Source organism: Apteryx rowi, unplaced genomic scaffold (assembly GCF_003343035.1).
Source record: "Apteryx rowi isolate R43461 unplaced genomic scaffold, aptRow1 scaffold_224, whole genome shotgun sequence".
NCBI classification, from domain to species: domain Eukaryota; kingdom Metazoa; phylum Chordata; class Aves; order Apterygiformes; family Apterygidae; genus Apteryx; species Apteryx rowi.
Genome location: NW_020448575.1, coordinates 532,866 through 555,038, shown reverse-complemented (window position 1 = coordinate 555,038; position 22,173 = coordinate 532,866). Strand labels below are relative to the sequence as shown.

Sequence of the window (22,173 nt, the reverse complement as noted above, 5' to 3'; positions counted from 1 at the left end):
TGGTAGGTGTTTGCACTAAATTCAAGCTCATGCTACATTATGATAAAGAAACTAATAGCTCCTGAATATTCAATAAATGTGTTTGCCTTTGACCGTCACTTTGCAGCAGCCCTTAGTTCACAGGCAGCATTCTGTTCCTTATTTTTTAAGTGTCTTTTTTTTCTCTGAAGTCTTCCTGCTAGCTATTGTTGGCAAATGCCAAAGCGAGGGTGATTGCTGTGTATGAGCCTTGATGTTTAATTTTGAGTTAAAATGTTGAGTCAGTCTGCTCGGAGTGGCTGAATGACTTACTGATGAAATGTGTTTTCTCCCTGCATATCAGAACAACGTCTGCTCTGTGTGCTCAGATGAGAGCTCACCTCCTGGGCGTGATCCAAACATAACAGCGGATTAACTTTGCCCTATCAGCGCGTGCTGGCTTGTATCTGTGAGGAGTCAGTGAGAACACTTAATCTGATCAGTCTTGAAGGAAATATTCTTGTAGAACATGGGAACTAAATCACTATGCCTCTTCATTGCCTCTGTTCTTATTGCTTACTACATTTATACACCCATGCCAGAGAATTTTGAGGACCGCTGGAAACTGATGCTCATAACTGCTGTATTCAGAACTGTAGAGCATCTGGTAAGTTTAAAAATCTTTTAGGTACTGGGTTTGAGTAAAAATATTAACACAGGAAAGAAAAAATTAAAGAGAAGGGACCATATTAGTGGGTCTGTGGGGAATATCCTAAGTCAAGTGTAGGAGTATCTGAAATCAAGCGTGTAACTAACTGGCTCTAAAGAAACTGTTAGAAAATATTTCATTATATAATCTTGAAAAAAGGACACAGAAATGAACTAAAAACGGGATATATTAATGTAGGTATGGTTGGATAAGTACAAACTTAAGTTTATTTTGCTTTAGAACCCTTTATAGCTGAAATACTGCTCCTTAATTTTTTTTCTTTTTTGTTCTAAACCTGTATATTGAACTTCCTCAGAGATGTTATATTGGATGTCAGAAAGAAAAATTAGATCACTTTTTAAATACTCTTCATCTTTGCGGTTTCGTAGAAATCTACTGATAGCATGAGCCTAAAAATAAACAAAGCTAATTATAGGGGTGTTAATGCTCAAGTATGTAGAAATTAAACAATATTTTTATACCAATGTAAAAACTAACTGTAATCTTGCCTCATATAAAAGACGGTGTCTAGCTAAGCAGCACAGAACCATATGCTATAGTCTGGAAAGAAACTGGTATTATACCATGTCTATAGTTACACAGGACATATTTACTGACATCATAGTCCTTATGTCTTTCTGTGCTATTTTTACATATTACATCCTTGGCTTTTGCTTCGTTTCAGTCATGTTATGCAGCCATTTCAAACCTAAGCAAATAATTTGTAAGCCTGTACACCATGTGTAAATAAGTGCTACAGTTCTCACCTCCTAACTACACTGAACTGTTTTGAAACCGGCCTGTACTTAGTATCCAATAGTGGCTGCAGCAGTTTAACCAAAGTTCAAAAATGAGGTCAAAGATTAAGGGGATTTTTTTTGAGTGTTGGAGACGTCTCTCTGGACAGCTAGAAATGTTTTGAGACTTTTTTCCTCCATCATGAAAATATATTAAAAAGGTATAAGGAACCATGAGGGAGGTTTTTAATTTTGCTTGACAGATGTTGCTGAGAGGGTTGTCTGGTGTAGGCTACAGACACCCGGGCTGTATGCCAAGAAGGGTATGAGTTTGGGATTTTGCCTTTTGTGATGTTCAACTTAAAAAACAGTGGATACGATTCTCAGAAGTCCATTGTAGCCACCTTTTTTGTGCTTTTCTGTTGGAGCAATGGGTGCCTGTGTTCTTTGGATGTCTCCTTAACATCCCACTTTTAGATAGTATCTAAGAGCTACTGTCCATTTGCAGAGACTTCTGTTTCAGAAGGCAGTCGTTTGCAGTAGAGGTCTCCTGTCAGGTTTGTACAACCAGCAGAAGGAGGCAGTGTGTGGTCTTTTACGTTTGCTCATAATCAGATGGGCTTTTTGCCACTTCCTCGTTTGTTTTGGTCTCATATCTCCTTTTCCAGCATTAACTTGTTTAATAACTTCTATTCTCCACAGTAATCAAGATCTTTCTCATTTTCTTGGTGAGTTTGAAAGCATTTATAAAGGCCTAATTGAAGTGCAAAATCTTAAGCCTAAATTCATGTGATTATCCCATGTGCAAAAGGGAGTAGATAGAGAAATTGCAGAGGCTTAGAAAACAGCAGCTCTGTTTTCATTATGTCTGGCATCTGCCCAGTAAGTTTGAGGATTTAAGTGGTGAGAGATGAAAAAGAGACAAGAAAGAAAATGTAGTTCCTGGATATAATAGTATCAAAGGCTTTTTTTCTCATCCAAGGATATTAGACAATAGGAATCCTTATTAAAAAATACCTAATGAGAAGCTCAGTGGAGCCTTATTTCCAGTTTTTCAGGATGTAACATGTGATTCTCTCTCTGAAAGACTTGGCATCAAGCTGTTTGGCTAAGATTATCGGCGTAAGAAAAACCCATGGCATCATCAGAGTTTGGCATCATTACAATCATTCCAGCTGTGCACAAAAAGTATTAATATTGTTTTTCATGACCTGTGTTAAGTACACGTTCCGATTTGAGTTATAAACCCTTGACTACCAGGAGGAAAGAAGGAGTAAAGAGGAACGAATTGGTAGGACTGAGAGAAGAATACAGAAAGTCATAAAGAATAGATCTTATCAGAAGCTTCGAGCAAAGAGTGCAAGTGTTTATTATGTTTGTCTTAAGCTGACCCTTTACTTTCATGGTAATGTATTTGCCTGTGTTTATTGTGTTTTATTGGTATATTCTTAAATCTATAGTTCTTTATATATATATCTAAAATTACATTATATACATACATATATAGATACATACATAAATATTTATTTATTTATTTGAAGGCAACATGTCCAGTATTGCAAGATGCTGCTGGATCCTGAGTATGAATGAATGAGCAGTAAAAAGCACCATGTTGTAGGGAACGATGATGGGACAGGAACTGGGAATTGTGGTTCAGCCCCAGGCTGTCGCTGCCTCTTGTGTCATTTCTGCATTTTATCTCTGCTTTCCCTTGGTATCACAGGATTTCTTAATTGCTTCTCAGGGTGCAGGCTGGATTAATCAGATGTTGGTATGACACTTCAAAGATACTGTATGTTGTGAAAGAGTATAAAACCATATAATGTTACTTTCAAATAGAAAACTATTGGTTTCTGTAATGCTTTTGACATAGAGACAATCTGCTACTCATCATCTCTTCATTCGTGTCAGAAGCAGGAGAAATTAGGGAAAAAAATCCATGTTGCTATGTTAATTGTATCACTGATGAAATGTGCTGGTGGTGGATAGCTGTAATGTAACTCCGAACACTGCTGCATAGCTGCGCGTATGCTGAAATGGGATGGTCACTGGAAACGAATCCTGTGGCACCTGCAAAGGCCTTAGGTTGAACTCTGTAGTATTGAAGGCCAGAATCTGATGTGTAACATCATCTAGCCCGAGCAAGCCCAGGCTCCCCTGCCAGCGTCAGGGCTCAGTTATGTGGATGAGAGAACGGTAGATGACATGTACAAAACAGCTGTGCGCGTCTCTGATGAATGAGCCGAAGAGGTAGAGCTGCTAAACTGTTATCGTTTAAAGGCCCCTACAGCCGCTCCTGTTCATGGTGCAGTGCATTCGTGGAACTGTTTGAGCACTGTCTGTGCGAGCCTTCGTGGTGTGCTTGCTTGCTTCTTCCCCTTTTAAATCTCCTGCTGGAACTAGCCTGCCAGAAGAACATGTGCATAGGTAACTCATTGGGAGCACCTAGTGTCTGACCACTTTGATAGACTCCTGCAGCCTTCAGCATACCAGTGCTAAACACCCAGGAAGCAGAAACGTTTTCTTTCAGTGTCAGAGGAATGTGTATTTTCACTTTGAAAAGGAGTTGATATCTTTCAAGGTTATTACATTAGCTGCCTGTTAGGCCTAATCCGTTATCAGCAGCGGAGGTGCAGAACAAGTAGGTTTTATAACCATGCTGCAGTCTCACGCAGAACTGTAATGCTAAGGGCTTCGACAGAGGTTTGCACTGGTGCAAATTTGTTTCGAGATGGCTCTAAAGCATCCTAAATAGGGTCTGAGCAGCCATCTAATGAGAAGGCATTAAGTTATAATTGCTTAACAATAGGTATAAATTTGAAGAGGGGGCTCTTATTTTTGCCTTTCTGAATCCCTCACTTCAGTTTGAAAAAGGGGGAATAATACTGCCCCACTGTCCAACCTTCCTCCCCAAAAGATTCTTCCCTCCCTGTTCCCAAAAAAGCATACAATAAAAGCTATCAAATGGCAAATCTGTGCTGCTTTTCTTCTTTAAAAGGTCCAGAGAGCTCTCTAGGTTCTGAGCCAAAATTGTGCAAACTCTCTTCTGGTTTTGAGTTTTACAGCCCAGGTTCTTGGCCCTGCTGAAGTGGGGTAGCACTGTGCGTGGTCCTCACTTGCCAGCCGCATTCATATGGGATGCTTTCAAGCTCTAAATCCTAAACTGTTCTGTGGATGCATCACTATAAACTATGCTATAGACTTGTATAACTATATAAATAACTATGAACTATAAATATTCAAACCGGTTGGTTTGAATAAAAACTGATGCTGATTCCAAGCCATTTTCTAAAGGCCACTGCAGTGAGTGCTGAAGGGTAAGTAAGGGGCTCATAGTGAGATCGTGCAATCGGTTGACATGGGGAGGCTGGTAGGCTTGTATCGCTGACATAACCAGGCCTGTGGCTTTCGGAAGATGCCATTTGTTTTGATCTTATTGTAGGGAGGAAGCTGGGAAGTCTTTATTTACACGTTTTTGCTATGCCATCTCAAGTCTATATCCTACCTAGGCAGGGCATCGTCTCTGAGAATTAACTGACCTGTTTCTGTGGTGTTTAAGCAGAAAAGTCCTCATTTTTGGACAGTACAATATGCACATCGTGTAAGATAAAATGTATGCACTGTATAAAATACTATATAATACCTCCTTCCTTCTGGCTAAATATTTTCCTAACTACATCACTGAAATCCCCCAAAGCCTCCTCTGTCTCCTCACAAGCAGTGGGACCTTTATCTGAGCCCTCTACAGCCGCTCTGGCCAAGTCCCTGTGTTCATATTCAGCTGTCAGTAAGCTGCATGCGGAGAGGCGTCTCCACTGAGCTATTGCCAGTGCCGATAGCAAGCTGTTAAAGGAGTTTCAGCTTCTCTACCTGCCTACAGTGCGGTTGGGGCTCCTTTGTCTGTGAATAAGTTTTCTTGTCTTTGTTGCCATGTGAGAATCCCACACAAACATCAAAGAAAATTGACTTGTTTCTTGTGGGATATGGAGAAAGTGACTGTGAAAAATGCTTTCCAAAGCGCAAAGAACAGACACAACAAAAATGGTGGCTTTTCCTCTTAGCCCTGCAGCATTTTCAGATGAGAGTATGATTGCATTTCATCTTTAGTTTTCAAATGATGACCTTTATACCACAGGCAGTAGACAAGTGATTTTTATAATGTAAAATGTTGTTGGTCAAAAAACAGCACTGAGAATAATGAAAAACTTCAGTCCTGAGAATTCTTCATAGCATGTGGTAGTTGTTCATGATGTCAAAGGTGTTGCTCACTTTTTTTCTTCAGTGTTCTGTATATACCTATAACCGTTTACAACTGCCACCAGAGAAAAATTGGCCCATGTTCAATTCCAGCTGATTCCTATTGCTTGCATAATACGAAAATAAAGTACTCAATCTTTGCTTTTGAAGCAGAAAATCAAAACACTCAATGAATTGCTGAAGTTTAAGTGCCTTACTAAGGAGAGGGAAAAAAAATGTGCTTTATGAATACAACAGAAGAATTAAAAGCATCTGAGATGCTTTAATTTAACACTGCAGAAAGCAATGTCCAAATCATGACCAAGAAGCGTTCCATTTTCAAACCAGAAACAAATGACCTTGCCTCAGCTAGCATTACTGCTCCTGTTTCCTCACAAGAAGCTAAGATAACTCTACTTTTAAATTTCAACAAAAGAAATCTCATAGCTTACATTTTTTATCACTAGAAGTTCTGAAGCTTAATAGATGCATGTTTTTAGTTGTTTGGCAATTTGTTATTTCAGAGAAGTATATCTTAAGAGCTCCTAATACAAAGTTGAACTAAAAGAGAGAGCTGACAATTGAGTTATTTTGGGGAAAACACAGCACGATTGTCTTGCTAGATTGGGCATTTGGGAATCAGTGCATTTCGTACTAGTTTTGCCACTTGCTCCCCTTGTATTTCAGCACAGAATGTGCCTTGGGTTGATTGTGGGGATGAATCAGTAGAATCCTTTGATGAGGAATATTTTTCAGGTGTTCTATGTTGCTCTAAGGTAGCAAATTGAAGGACTGAAAGAGAAGTGTCCCCCCCCAAACCTCTGAAATTTTCACATATTCAGACAGGAATATGGTGCAAATATTGAAAGGAAGGCTGTTTGCTGTTGGAGCAGCTTGCCTGGAAATGCAGTGATTTCACCATTGCTGTCTTTAAATCAAAATTCAGCATCTGCTGAAAGATAACATAAAAGACAAAAGAGACACCATTGTCATCTGATTTATGGAGAAAGCCCTTTCAAGCTTTCTCATTTGTATGTCACTGGCTGTTGTACTCGCTTCCCTCCCACCATCCTCACCGAAGATGCATGTGATAAGGAAATAAGCAGGGACAGGGTAGATTTGATGCTGACAGTCCTGCTTGATATTTAAAGGCTGAGAAGATATTTCTGCTCTGCGTCATAGGGTCTGTTACCATTAGTACAAGACTTGTGACAGGAGGACCTGGGAGGTTTCTTTTACTTTGGGGAATGAAGAGATAACTCATCTGTAAATGATCGGACTGAACAGTTTTACTCTTCTTCCTAATAATGTTTGCAGCTACATTAATTTGACATTGTAAGGCATATCTCCAGAGCACTGTGAAAGGTTGTTGTGCGCCTTTCAGATTTTATAAGGAATATGCAGTATTACCTGTACTCTACTTTCGGAGTTCATGAGTTAACAGGTCTAGCAACAGGTTTTGAAAAATATTTCGGCCACTGAAGATGAAAGATACATGCCCTTAAACCCCGTGGGGTTAGATACTCTTGAAGAACCCTCTAAAAATTTTCAGAAAGGCTTGATCTTGAACAGATTTTCAGCTTTTTTTGTAAAGTCTGTTTACTTTTATTTTGATGTCTAAATATGAATTCAGTTAAACATCTGAAGCAGCTGTGTCTAATTAAAAGCAATAACCATTCTAATTGAAATGTTTAAGTTATAATAATTATAAGTTTAAGACACAGAGAGAACAGTTTCTACTTTTTTAAAGAAAGCTCCCCTAAGAGCTCCCATCCCCTTTTCCTGGGAATTCTACGGGAACCTTATTTCTGTCCCTAAGTGAAGGAGACAGTGCGTGAGGCAATTGCCGTTGAGTAGGACAAAGTCGTCTGATGGCCTTTGCTCTTCAGTCTTGGAAATCCTGTCATTTCCATAGAGAGTGGCCTGCATGATATTAGAGACTTCTAAAATGCAATTTTTTTTTTCCTTTGACTAATGGGCTTCTTTGTAACTTTCGGAAACTGAGCCTGAATTATGGGATGTTAAAATATAATTTAAAGGAAAATAGCAATTACAAAAAGCAAAGCAAGGATGATTAGTTTGTAACACTTTACAACATCCAACACAATACCTGATGGATTGTTATACCTTTCAAGAGATGATCAATTAAAGATATATATCTCTATATCTTTATATATCTTTATGTATATTTTACATTCTTCTTGGGAAGAATAACACATCTTTTGGAAAGCTAAACATCCTAAAATGTTCTGTACCAGTCTGGGCTAGTTTATTTGTCATTAAACTCAATCCTCTTTTGAGTTTAATCTAATCTATGTTTTACATTCAGATAACACGTAAGATGATAGGCTAAGATTTATATTTAAAAATATCTATAATGTAATTGTCTATGTTGCTGTATAACTGACAGTTATGTGAAGTCTTTTGCGAAACAACTTGCAACATCCTGTTACTTGTGGTTATGAAAGAACTGAGCAGCCAGTAACTGTAGCTGGAGGAGAAGCTGGCTTAGGAGGTCGATACCTTTTCTGTTGCAATAGCTACACCGTGTCCAGTGTTTTGCTGATATTGATATAACCTTTTATGGGACTGTCCTGTAGGCCAGTCCATTGAAATGACCTGCGTTAAATGCTTAGCGCACGTGTATGTGCACGCACAAAGTGCCAACCCTAATGTCAATGTCTGGAATTTGCCAACACTCTTTCCTTTCTGAAAAATTGATAACATGGGGCTAGTGAAGTCATTTGAATGCTTATCTTTTATTTAAAAAATTCTAATCAATTTGTTAAAGTTAGGCATGGTGTTAATTTCAACAGATAACTGATCAATTGACATCCAAAGCAGCCATTCTAATTGAACTTAAATCAGTGCTGTTGTAGAATTGTTTATGCCTGTTCAAACAGAGAATTCCACAGTGGCCTCCGGTTTAGATAACCCCTTTCATTCTCGTGCAATGCCAACTCTTCAGTTTGGGGATGTTTCACTTGAATATGCACAAGACCAGTGGAAGAAATGTAATATGCAAAGAAGTTTGAAATCTGTTCCAATTTTACTTGAAATTAACTAGGAATCCAAGTTTTTATTTCACTTCCAGCAGAGTCAGGCAGTAAATGGCTTTCAAGCAAATTTAAAGTTGTATTCTTTATGCCTTTCTTTTGTCTAAAAATCTGTCAGTTATTTGGTCATGGAATCTTTGGTTTATACTGACCAAAAAAAAAATCCTATTACAAATAGTAGGTTTAAATTGTAAGTCTTTCCAATGTTGATGCTTTCTGACTTAGTATATGTTCTAGACAGCTAAGACTAGGCTTATTAGAAAAGCACAAGGATATGTATTTTCAGAGGATTTTAACTTGGCTAGAGGCTTTCTGAGATGCACTTAGCCTAGTGTAACTGAATTATTATAATTTTTTGTGTATATATTTTATATAGTAGGATAGTGATTGCTTCTTAAAAATAGTTGTTTTTGGCAGAAGAAGATGGTTTGTCTCTGGCTGTATCATGCTGAGACACATCAAAACTCAGGTTGTGTTGGCTTTCCACATTCACTTTTGAGGTCTCTTTTATGATCTTCCACAAATTTGCTTATAGAACCTTTGAATAAGACATCTCATGCCACCCTGAGTGTTGCAAAAGTAAATGCATCCAAAAAACTACATCACTGAACACTGGAGTATAATTTAACAACTAATTCCACTTTAGTGTCATTTTCTGTATCCTTTCAAGGTCAGTCACAGAGTTTTTGTCACAGGTGCCTGCTGAGATACAGTCTTGTCAGTATGGAGGTGAATAAGAAGTTTTCCACAAATTCAGATGATCATCAGGGAATACTTATATTTTTTACTGATGAGGTTGGTGTCACCTTTATAACTCCACTTCCTTTTAGTGGCCAGATCTGAAAACTGAAATCCTCTGCTTTAGCAGAATTCTTTGACCTCCTTATGGCGTAGCTTGGTCAAAGTCTATGATCTAGAATACAAAAAGACTACAGTATCTTATAATTTGTAGCCTTTTGTCTTTTGATTTGTATAACAACAGAATATTAGAATTTATAGACAGAGCATATCTGTTCTATAATGCTTTGTGTGCCAGTGCAGAATTGCTCTCTTGAACCTCTTTATTTCATTGTGAAGCGATGTGGTAGGACCCCTCAGTTATCTAAACCTGTATCTTTCTAGGTTACCCGGGTAAGGGACAGTAGGTTTCCATGCCTACTGGATAATGTTAAAATGTGGATGAGTATATAAAATAGTTACAGTGCAACTGAACAGAATTTGTATTGATGAAAATGGGATAAGACTACAGTCCACACTGAGTGTTAAATTAACACTGGTTATAAATTACATGTGCAGTATATGAAGGTAGAAGATAAAATGGAGTCACCTGCATAGATTTAGCATTTGGGGAATTTTCAGAAGAATTAAATTCACATGATGAGCATATGAGAATTACTTACAGGAAGAAAATTAAGTTATCGTTGGCATCAAATAATGCTAAGGAGCTCTTTATTTTTTCATGACATACATTAGACTTTTACTATAAGGAGCAAATTCTCTTGCTTCATCAATCAGAGAATGATTATATGTCATAATCTGCTTTCCAAATTTTAGTCATTAAAAACACCTAGCTAGCAATGAAAGCTATTGCTTAACGTATCATCAGGCGTTAGATAATATAATGCTCCTAAATCATTAGGGATACACACTTCTGCAGTCCTTGCGATTTCTACATCTTTTAGCTTAAAATAGCTCCACTAGACCATTGCCAAAAAATACTGTGCTTTCAAGGAGGCTGCCYATGGTACGTGTTCTTCATGTTGCAGTCATTTCACGTGACTGACCACAGTCAGTTTCTTAACCAGGCTTGTATCGTTCACTTACAATGAAAATGCCTATTAAAAATATATCATTCAGAGTTTAGAAAGTAAGGCTTTTATTTTTCTTCCAGTCATTGTGACATTGCCCTCATGTCATTTTTTTTTGTGTATTACAGATTTCTAATTTGCTTTTAGGATATATTTGCAATATTTTGAAAGGAACACAAGAAATAAGTTTCTTTATAAACCATTTAATCCACTGAAAGAGGAAAAAAGAAGAAAAAAAGCCGATGAGATTTATATGTGAACAAGTATTGGTCACGTTGTCTTTATTTATAGCTACTTCTCCAAGATAGCAGTGAGGAGATGTGACGTTTGGCCTTTAGGAATGCTTTTGCTTTGAGTCGCTCCTGTCTAGCAAAGATTCAGTTTTGTTAAATCTTTGGTATGTGAGCAGAGGCCTTTCAGGCTAGTGACGATTAATATTTAAACCTCTTATCAAAGAATGTGAAATATGCACTGTTAACAGCTGGCTGCCTCAGCAGTGCGAAAGGTGTTTCACATAACCAAACCATTAAAAAAAAAAAAAAAGGCCTACATCTTTTATTTGTAATTGTATTACAGTGAGGCAGAAAACATCTGGCTTTGGCTTACAGCACTGCAGACTTGCCTGGATAGCTGCATTGCACAAAAAGTCTGTCCTTTAAGGGAACAGCTACGTGAATAAATGCTGCAAAGCAGCCAGGGTATGGATTTATGGTGTGTTAAGTAGTCTGCAGTCACGGCCGGTCTGCACGGTCTTGAGCCTGCAGCGAAAGCGAAGTCGTGTCTCCATGCGGAAGGGGAAAAAGTTGCTGAGCTTCTATTGCGAGCACCCACATGGGCAGCTGGCTGGGGGCCTGCTAGCGCTTCAGAGATCCAAATGCCAGTTTACCTCAAGAGAATTTGTTTCCATATACCATGTAAATGGTAAATTCAGCTTGTAGATATTAAAAATTATTGCGGAGAAATCAGTGATGTAGAAAGATGAAGAAAACTGAATTATTCTTAAAGATAACATAAAAAAAAGTCATTCATAGGGACTCTATAAGACTTTGTTTGGTGAACCTGAACTCTCTCCGAGCTCTGCAGCCGGGCCCGGCACGTGCTGCCAAGCCGCTCAGGGGCACGGATGCCCCAGCTCTTCCCGAGACACTCGCTCCTCTTCTCATTCCTGCCTTCACTCGTCCTTTGCCATCTATCTGCTCTCTTTTCTTTCTTCTGCTTTTTCCTCTGCTTGTGCATAGTTCATTCTGGTTTGTCTTTAAGAAAGCCACTTTGGGCTTTTACAACAACAATTTCCATGCATTTTGAACAGACTTAGATTTTATTAAAATGAGCAATTACTATCCTCTTTTACCAGTAAAAGACTCAAGAGTTTTTCTTTGCAAACTTCCTCGGTGTAAAAGAGGAAGTAATTAATTGTTACTAGAGGAAAGCATTCATTTTACGCTTTACATTTCAAATACTTCTACCATATTTCTTTTGTTTTCTGTATGCTTAATAAAAGACTAAATAAATTTTTAATGATGACTGCTTGCTTTGGCACTAATTAAGACGATGTCTTTGAACTCCAAACTCCGGACCTTGTGCAGCTATCCTTTGCTCTGCAGTGACATGGCCACTTTTTGGCCTGTTTATTCATGAGAAATTAATAAAGTGAGGGCCAGTGCTTCGTTAAGGTACTTAACGCAGTGTGCTGGAGCTGCCCCTGTGCTTGGCGGTCTGCTTAAATCAGCACTGCAGGATGGGAGCGCTGCGGCAGCGCCGCGCCGGGCTAGCCTGGAAGAGGAGCGTGCCCGCATGCCGGGCATGGCAAGGGTGAGCCGGCAGTGCGCCGGCCTGGTGCTGCCCGGAGCGGTGCTCCGTGCTGCGGGCCTGGTGCAAGTGAAGCCTGTAGCTTTAATACCCTTTTAGGGTGAGCAGTAAAAGGTTAATTAAAGGTTTACATATGCAGCTTGGTTGTGTCAAGACTGCTCTTTTTCCTTTTCCGCAAGAAGCAGTTCACAAACACGCTTTCTGCCAGTGTCTCATAAAATGAGTGCTTATTCAAATACCAGTGTTGCAGCTTCGTGGAGGTATCAGGCAGAGCACCAGTCTCCTCGCCTCAAGCAGAAACTGCAGAGTGGGAAAACAGCTGTGATACGTATGTGAGAATAGAGCTGTTGTGTGGAGGAAAAAAGTTAAGAAGCTTGGGATAGTTCAGCTTAGGAACAGGATAGATGAGGAAGGTATGTTATAATGTCTAAAATAATGAGCAATCTTGAGGAGATAGGCTCTGCTTTTTTCAAAATGAAAAATGCACGGAAAGTGGGAACTGTAAAGTGAATTAACTTTTTTGCATGACGTGGTGGTTAGTCTGGAGCTCACTGGAACTTAGAGGAATTCATCTCATGTTTCAAAAACGGTACRTTCACTTACAGTAGTATCCAAACTTACAATGAATGCTAACATAATTTTCGAAAAAGGTTATGTTCAGGGTTTAAAACTGTCTGTGAGTGAAAGGGCTTATGAAATACTTTGGTCTGTGTAAACCGACATGATGTCAGAGAAGCCATAGCTGCCAAATACCAACCTTTGGAGCATGCATTTTACCTGCAGGTTTACTTGTTAAGGTTTGKKTTTTTTTTGTTTTTTTGTTTTTTTTTAATTTAGAAGTTTAGAATAATTGTAATTTAATCTAGAAACCTAGAATTTCATACAAAATGTATGCATTAAAATTTGGCCATTCCTTGATTCCTAATTCCCTGAATCGCATCTTTTTTGTTCTGTTAGGAAACTTCTGTGAAGTCTGTTAAGAAAGCTTTTTCTTCCCTCTTGCTGCTTCACATAGATAATGATAATCTCTCTTAGTTTTTYCATCACAGAGGACAGCACAGTGAAAAAAATTTTCTTCTTGAATTTCTTGAAAAAAAAATTTTTTTAATTAATTTTAGGGATATTTTTAACAACCCCAGACTAATACATTTGTCAGGCCTACAGTAATATCAATTAGCATTGCCTTTACTGTTCTTCCTCCTCTTGGTGGAAAATCCTCTTACGGCTTGACTTTCTTTTCAAATTCTCTTATTATTGGAATTGACCTCTGCAAGAGTTAGGCTGGAATCTTTGCCACTTGACCGTGTGGTGATGGTATGCTGCATGTCCCCCAGAAGGGAGACTCGGCACAAGTTGAGCTGGTAGATGTCTGTGATGTGATCCTAGCGATGAGGGCAATCAGAACTATGGTTTCATCCAGTTTATTCAACAAGGCATGTGTGCTTCGCTGACAGATGACTGATGGAAATCAGTAAGTTAGTGCTAGCATTGCTCTTCATTTTTATTGTGAAATATCAAATCAATGTAATAAAAAGGGTTTGCATGATTCGAACAAAACTGGATTGTCCTTGAGGATAATGGAACAAGAAATAGTTTTAGAAGGCATAATGGCACATGCAGTATGATGGAATTTTTTATACCCCCTACTGACTCATTAAGACCTTGTGCAACAGACAGTAAATGCTACTCATAATTTTTACTCTGCCACTCAGAAATAACACTTCATTATATAGAAAGACATAAAAGTAGGTAAACAATAGAATTGCTTGATGCAAAATGAAGAAAGGAAACAGTTGGGCTGGGGTAAATTTGGCAAAAATATATTTATGCTTTTTTAATATCTCAAAGTAGAGAAAATGTTTCCTTTTAATAACATAAGGTTACTCATCTGTAAATGATGCTCTTTGTCTCTTGGAATGGAACTGATCATACAAAATTGCTGTGCAGCTTGAAGTCAAATTGTTTCCTTGCATCTGTGCCCACAGTGTCCTCAGCATCCTGAAACTACTAGCTGTTTCTGCTTCTGGAGTTGATCACAGGTGCAGGTATTATGTTTGGTTTTGTGATAACTGTCTGGAAAAACTGGGAAGTCGGGCTCATTGAGCAGACCCTTATATTGGGTCTCAGGAAGTTTCAGCAGTTTCCCTTCTTCTAGATCTCTGGTCACGTTCCTGTTGAAACTTATGCTCGGTGACCATGCTTCCAGTCACCTTATTCTAGTTCATACACTCTCTCTTAATAATAACAAGCGGTGGTGTCCCTCAGCCTGCCTTCCACCCACCTCTGAGACTGAGCTATGCGGCATATGGACGTGAATGGGAAATAAGGGAATTGAATAGTATGGCAATCTGGTACAATTACTCCTCCAAGTCAGAGGCATTTTGTTTAGTGACTTCTACAGCAACTTTATATAGACTTATACAGAGCATAAAATGGCTTGATAGAAATTTGACCTCATAGAGGGACTAAGGCTATATTTAAAATACCCAGTTTTTCTCTTCCCTTTGATTTTAGGCTGGATTTGCCGAGCGGCTGGGTCTGATGCATTATATGGAAGCTCTAATGCTGATCACGGTTGCTGAATACGTGCCACCAACGTCAGATGAAAATGTCACTGTGACAGACACAGAGTTCAGTAATGTTCCAGTTCGTTTATATTTGCCCAGAAAGCAGTCGAGTGGATTGAAAAGGGGCATGGTTTACTTTCACGGTGGAGGATGGTGTGTAGGAGGGGCAGGTAAGCTCTTTTCTGTAAGTACTATGGATCTGTATGGAGCTCCATGGTTAATCTTAATGACTGCCTTTTGTTTTATGAGATTTGCCACGGACAAGATAAGGGAGCTGGTGTTTGCACGAGGTTGGGAAAGGGGGGTGAGTACAGTTTGAGGAGTACRAAGGGTCTGGTCCCAGTGCTCTGTTTCTGTAATGGCTGTGTTTTATCTGTAGCACCTGGTTTTGTTATGTGGTATTGCTGGGAGAAAGGAGCAAAAACTTGTATCGTAATAAAGAAAAGAACATCCAAATAGGCATAAAAAGAACTGGAAAATCAAATGGAGATGCAGAGATGGAGTTTTATTTGCTTGCTAGAAATCTCATTTCCAGAAACTTCCCCATAACTCTTGCTCTCTCTAGAAACTTCCTCTCAGAGTCAGGAGTATGTTGGGGAAGAGCAGGAGGTATTTATTGCTTCCTGAAATCTATTTGGGGGAGTTTTCCATGTGAAAGTCTTCTACTGCATCTTTATTTCTCATATGTGCCCTCCTAGGAGGGAAAGTGTGATTCTCTTGTTTCAGTTACAATTGTGCTATCAATGGCAATCTCATGCTCGGTTTTCTTCCATGTTATTTCCAGCAGGATCTTCTAAAATATTTTAATTCTGTGTGCTATGCTTTTGCTATCATTATTTCATGGAAATGATTCATCTTTCCTCTCCTGCTCAGTCACATTCTCCCTTAGAGCGTATCCTTCTCTTTTTTTAACTGTAGTTCAGTGCTTTATATAAATGGATGTAAATGATCATCATAAGCCATCACCCAAACTGGCATCATAAATGTGTTAGATATGGCTTAAATTCCCAACACCTAATCCATAGCTCACTTAGTATTGCTTCTTCTGCTGTTGATTTGCTAGTCTCTGGGTGAATGAGCCAAATTCTTTTCCTGGGCAAACTCTTTAATTTCAGCGTGACTGTACATGCGTAGCTGAAAGCTGAATCAGGCCCCTGGTGTAACTTTCATTTCTGTTTTTCTCTCCCATAAAAGCTGAGCCTTCGGGACCTTGCATTGTATAGTGCTGTTAAGTTTAAATAATGTGTTGTTTTTTCATGCTTTGCACTTTTGGATAGTATTCAAGCTATAGTTGGTTCATTTATTTATTTGTGCTTCTAGATAAAGCCACATGTGCAGCAGTTGCATTGTGCTGTTGCAGAGGCACAGAGCAGTGGAGGTTTTGGAAAGTAACTGGGGAGCTTCTGCCAAGAGAAACATGTAGCTGTTTGTGTATTCCTTCTTAAATGTACTGAAATACATTTTCAGTGACTCATTTCATTTCAGGCATGAAATCCTATGACCTTCTGTCAAGACAGACTTCAAACCAGTTAAATGCTGTTGTGGTATCAGTCAAGTAAGAGAAATTCTGCTTCTGGATTGAATGAATTAATTCATTTTGATTTATCTAATTTTGCAATATCTTTTATTTACATGATGTGCTGTGCTAGCAATAAGTATTTGAAAACAAAAACTGTCAAGGTTACAGTGGTGAATTGGGGGCCGGTGCTTATTTTTGGATATTGCTTTATGAAGTTGGTGGCTAACAAAATGTTCGGCCCACTGTAATAACAGATATTTCCCGTTTCTGTAGAATTAATAAACATTCACCAACTCAGACAGGCACTAGCAATCCTTTCTCCTTTTCTTAATGCTGAATTTTCACATGCTCCATATGATCCCTCTGAACAGAGGTAGTAGTGACCTTCCAGTGAGGGGTTGGGAAAGCAGGAAGTCGCATCCGCAGTGTTTGCTCTCCTGCCCTCACGGAGGGCATAAACCCTAGCGGTTCACACAGATCACTGCATGGGCCTGTGTTAAATTAGTGCATTTCAGTGCTTCTACGTAGTGAAACGAATATTGTGTAAAAAACAAAGGTGGAAATAATTTTCCCTCTAGAAAAACCCATGCAAAATCTCATTGGAAAGATATTTCCAGGGGATTAGTGCAGCACATGTGCAGGCCTCCTCCCCCAGGTGAATGAATATTGTCTGCCTCCAAAGTGAATCAGTCCGCATGTATTTGAGGAAAAGCCAGAGACTCTGTAGTATCTCTTGCCCCACCTTTGCTCCTATGGAGCTCTTAAATATATGAAAATAAGATACAAGACAAGACAGATCATGTACTTTAAAAATACCTGTAGATGCACAAAAGCCAAGGGTTTTGTTTAAAAATTAATAATAAATTAATATGTTGGTTATTTATTAATAAACTTTACATGGTGTTTTTAATTTTACGTCATTTTCAAACAATTGGCATCAGAAAGCTCTTTGCAATGCTGGGTGCAGAACACCTGCGGAACCTATTTTACATGTCTTTTGATTACAGCAGCAGTGCAAAGAGCATGATAGCATAGAAGGTTGAAGGTAACGTTCTAGAATTGCTGTTGTTGCTACACACTTGCTGTTGCACTAGGAAATTGCCTTGGCCTGCTAGATCCCATTGTCACTGTCGTAATTACGTGGTCTATAAAAACAGCATACGAATTAACAAGCACTCCATTAACTTGTTAAGGCTAATTTATGCTCCAATGCAAGTTTTTGTAGGTACCGTATCATGCAGTCAGCTACAGGTGTATTGTAGATTGTTGTTCATCAACTCTGAGGAACTATTGCTGCTCTAAAACCCAGTATATATTGCTTTAAAAATTTTCGGGATAAGAAATGAAGGGTGGGAGATGGTATTTCAAAGAAAACTGGTGTGGAAAGAACAATTGCCATTGCTTTACTGAGGCAAAACCCTGCCTCCCTCTGTCATGGATTGAAGGGGAGGATGCCCAGAGTCATGTTTTCTGGCACCCCTGTATTTCCAGGTGGGCAGGGCTGCTGGAGCAGGAGAGCGCTTCCGTGCTGTGCTGGCACGGAGCAGAGGGTGCTGGCGAGCCGCTTGTGCCGCCTGGAGCCTGTCCCCGCTTTGTGCCAGCTGCCACCTGCGACGGCACTGAGGCGGCTGCGCTGCGGAGAAAGCTTCCCTGCCGCACAGAGATCTTCGAGCCATCTTACCAGCGGGCTCTCGGGCCTCCCTGTGGAGGCGAGCACCACTTGTTTCTCCTTCGTTATTAAAGTTTCTAAAAGAAATGTTCCCTTCCCACTCAACAGATTTGCTCCCTGAATATACAGTTTGAGCCTTAAATGCTAATTACAGTGATTAAAATGAGGGTTGKTTTTTTTTAAACTGTTGTTACCTTGCTGAGCCAAAACGGCTGCAAGAAAGAACATTGGAATTCCCTGTTTTTCACAGGCCAGCAGGATTTACTAAGTTTTAATTAGTTACACCTTTATAATTCCACTTATCTGTACTCTTTAAATGCTGAGCCACAACCATAGAGGAGGATGTGCCAGGTGCTGTACACCCAGAGGACAAAACAGCAATCTCTGCTCTGTGCAGTGTAGGATTTGAGGATAGAACAAGCAATAAGAAATGGACAGAATCATGATGTTATAGTGAAATAATGGGATAATACTAGTCAAGAAGACATGGACAGGTTCTCCACACCAGTTGCCTAATACTTGGCAAGTATTTACACAGAAGGTAGCAAAGAGTTTTTTTGTGTTTGTTTTGTTGTTTGTTTTAGAAGGATTTTGCAGGAAGACATCTATTTTGTGGGTGTTTATGGGGAGCTCCCTATCAGAATTAGGAAAAAAAAAACCCAAAACAAAACAGATACGTGTCTCTAAAGGCTAGTATGAGCTTATTGAAGAGGAACCAACTTTAAAACACAATACAGAGATAGGAAAAGATACAGAGGAAGGTGTGGCATAATCAAAGCAATGTCCTGGAAAACTGATCTTTGCAGGGGCATTTTGATGGGACGCAACAGGGCAAGATAAAAGAATGCGGTCATGAAACTACAAAATGATAAGAACCTGCAGAATATTTTTTGTTACGTGACTAGATTGAAAAAGCATTGAGATGGCTATAAAGGAGGAATCTGCATAATGTAGATATTTTCTGGAGAGAGATGAAGGGGAAGRCCTGATAGGGAATAAAATTCTGGGAAGAGATTTGTAAAGACAGCTGAGAGGTCAAGAAGGATCGGAAATGGAGAACTGCAGTTAGGATATAAGTAATCGTCTTTGCTGCTCTGCAGTATTTTAGTTATGTGGATTTTAGAGTGGTGACAGGGTATTGCCAATATGTGTGCCATTCAAGTATTATTATCAAAACATTCCCAGTAATATCATACCATCATTACTTACTGTAGAGCACTTCTTAGCACTACTACCCTATTGCTGGAACAAGGGTGTCAGCACATGAAGGAAAACCAGCTATTCTGAGACTTACCTGGTGTCCTCGAGGAAGGGCCAATAACKAAGTGGTGAAAGCTGAATGCTGACTTGGGGCTAGTGTCTCCCAGCCCATGGCATGTTTTTAGATTTTCAGCAAAGTGAAAGGAGAAAGAAGCCCAAAAGCAAATTGTTGTTATTTTAACTAGAGGCTGTATCTGAAGAAGTAAGCAGTGAGATAAGAAAACCCTAGATGTTTTAGGTAGAAAACACAAAACTCTGAAAATCCGTGCGGGTGTTTTCATGGAAATCAGTAACGATGAAATAAATGCTTTCCCCAAGCATCTCCAGGATTAATTAACACATTTCTGTTCATGTCTCTAACAGTTACAGGCTGGCACCTAAATACCATTTTCCAGTTCAGTTTGAAGATGCGTATTCGGTAACAAAATTCTTCCTCCAAGGCAGTGTCCTCTCACAATATGGGGTGGACCCAAATCGGATCTGTGTTGCAGGAGACAGTGCAGGTGGCAACTTAGCTGCAGCTGTGGCACAGCAGGTATATGGCTTTTTTCTTCTAACTCAAAACATTTTTTTCCATTCCAAGAACATTTAGAAAAGACAAACAGTAAAACTCTGCTCAAAGCAAGTGCACCTCCAAAATGTCCTTTGTGTTTGATATAAGCAGGTTGTCATGCAGCCTGCAGTCCTGTGAATGAGTTTTTGCATTTCCAATTAAGCAAGTTTTCTTTTGTCGTTTGATGGAACCAAAGTAGCTTTGATGCTATGGTGTCTTCCAAATCTTGATACCCTAAAAAATAACACTCTGCATTATAATTAGGGACATATATATCATGCTATCCTTAGGCAAATTTTGACTGCTTTAGATATGTTGTCTGGAAAGGGAATTTCAGCAATTTGATTCATATTGATCTAAATTATAGCAAAAAAAAGACTAGATGTTACAGTGTAGTTTCATCTCATGCAGTTTCAATGCCTTTTGCTCTTCTCATTCAGTTTTCTTTATTAAAGTCAGTTACTCTCTTGAAGTTATTTGGATTGTAATGCATCTTACTTGGAAAGGTTATGAATTTGCAGTGGACACTGAAAGCAGAGAGGATGAGAGAGAAGGTTGAAATTTATGAGTGAACGGGGAAAAGGATGACATATAAGAAATGTCAGCATTCAATTCATCACATTCTGTTTTTCATATGTTTAAAAGTAATGGAGTCTTAGTTATTTGAATTCTAACACCTCAGATTTAGAAAACTGGATGGATAATCTTTATATTGTGTGAAATAAAGGAGTCTCAAAACTCCAAATTTAGAATTATAAGCATTTATAAATAGTGTCTTTTACTACTTAGAAAAGCATCAGTGACTCTTAATGCTTCAAAAAAAATTCACAAATACTGTTATCCTTTAGTATAAGAGATAACCTGAAATTGTATCTGATGTTTGAGACTTTTTATACAACGTATTGTTGTAGGTGACCAGCTTATGAATTTAGAATTTCTTTAAATCTGTTCTGTTTTTTATTAATAATCTTATTTTTTTACATTGTCAAATGTGCGTGTTAATTCCTTACTTTTAAGGTCTTCTGTCAGTGTTAGAGAAACAGAACTTTTTTACTGACTCTGTGTAATTATTTTTTACAGTTGTTAGATGACCCTGAAGTCAAAACTAAACTTAAAGTCCAAGCTTTGCTTTATCCTGCTCTTCAAACTCTTGACCTAAATTTGCCATCTTACCAAGATAATGAAAACAAGCCAATTCTATCTAAGTCGCTTATGGTCCGGTTCTGGAGTGAATACTTCACTACTGATTCGTCTCTTAGAGAAGCAATGGCCTCCAACAGGCATGTTCCAGCTGAATCAAGCCACTTATTTCAGTTTGTAAACTGGAGTAATTTGCTGCCTGAAGAGCTAAAAAAAGATCATGTTTATACCAGTCCCATTTATGAAAGCTCCAACCTTGGGAAGAAGTATCCAGGGTTTCTGGATCCAAGAGCGGCACCTCTGCTGGCGGAAGATGCTAAGCTACGTGGCTTGCCTCTGACGTATGTTCTCACGTGTGAACACGATGTCTTGAGGGATGATGGAATCATGTATGTCTCACGCCTTAGGGAAGCAGGAGTTAAAGTAACACACAATCATGCTGAGGACGCATTTCATGGGGCTCTAATGTTTGTTTCAAGCCCAGGTGAGTTAGCTGTAGGACACAGATTGTCAAATCAATATATTAAGTGGTTAAATGACAACCTGTAAGTTGAAGATGTTGATTTAACTTGCCTGGCTCATGCTCGCTGGATGCAATTGAGGTACTTAGGGATAATAGGGTGCCGTCTGTGCGAGCTTTTTGGGTATGAGATTGCCACATTCACTATGTGTTTCCCCGCGGTGACTGGATTACAGTGTTTCTCACCTGCTCTGGCAGGCAAATTAGTTTGGTTCTGATCTAAGCGTTCTTTCAGTGCTGTCGTGTAAGTCCAGAAACCCCATAAACCATCAGCTGCTGTCCTGGGATTTCTCTGCTGGCCGAGACCAAAAGGGTTCTTGCGCCTGGCCTTCCTCCTCCCAGCTGCCTTCGCACGCTGCAGCCCCCACTGAGGTCCTCTGGGCTCACCTGCTGACTTGCATGGAAGCGAAAGACTTGATGTATTGCTTCTTTCTGTTGTTTCTTGTTTCTTTCTATTACCACTTCATCGCAATGGGCTTGTGGAAACGTTTAACATCATTGTTTGCATATGGAGGACACTTGGTGGCTGTTTGCTTCCAGTCCCCTTTGGGGTCCTTTCCCTTGGCCTCCAGAGCAGGCCAGGGTAGGGGGGCTTTGCAGCGCGTAGGGCTGCTGGCTGCCTCAGCAGTGGG

General features: G+C 39.3%; 1 protein-coding gene across 1 annotated transcript; it reads left to right on the top strand.

The window, feature by feature from the left end:
- Nucleotides 1–487: 487 nt before the first annotated feature.
- Nucleotides 488–21,570, top strand: AADAC (arylacetamide deacetylase). Its single transcript, XM_026065165.1, has 5 exons — nt 488–625; nt 14,828–15,050; nt 16,366–16,435; nt 19,692–19,863; nt 20,962–21,570. Exons 1-5 carry the CDS (start codon nt 488–490, stop codon nt 21,568–21,570), a joined length of 1,212 nt encoding a protein of 403 aa, XP_025920950.1.
- Nucleotides 21,571–22,173: the final 603 nt, after the last annotated feature.

What these genes read in the sequence shown, in the direction of transcription:
- AADAC (XM_026065165.1), top strand. Translation starts at nt 488, where the DNA reads ATGGGAACTAAATCACTATGCCTCTTCATTGCCTCTGTTCTTATTGCT. An exon ending in TCAGAACTGTAGAGCATCTG is followed by an intron (nt 626 to 14,827) that starts GTAAGTTTAAAA and finishes CTTTGATTTTAG; the next exon opens with GCTGGATTTGCCGAGCGGCT. An exon ending in CTGCAGCTGTGGCACAGCAG is followed by an intron (nt 19,864 to 20,961) that starts GTATATGGCTTT and finishes TATTTTTTACAG; the next exon opens with TTGTTAGATGACCCTGAAGT.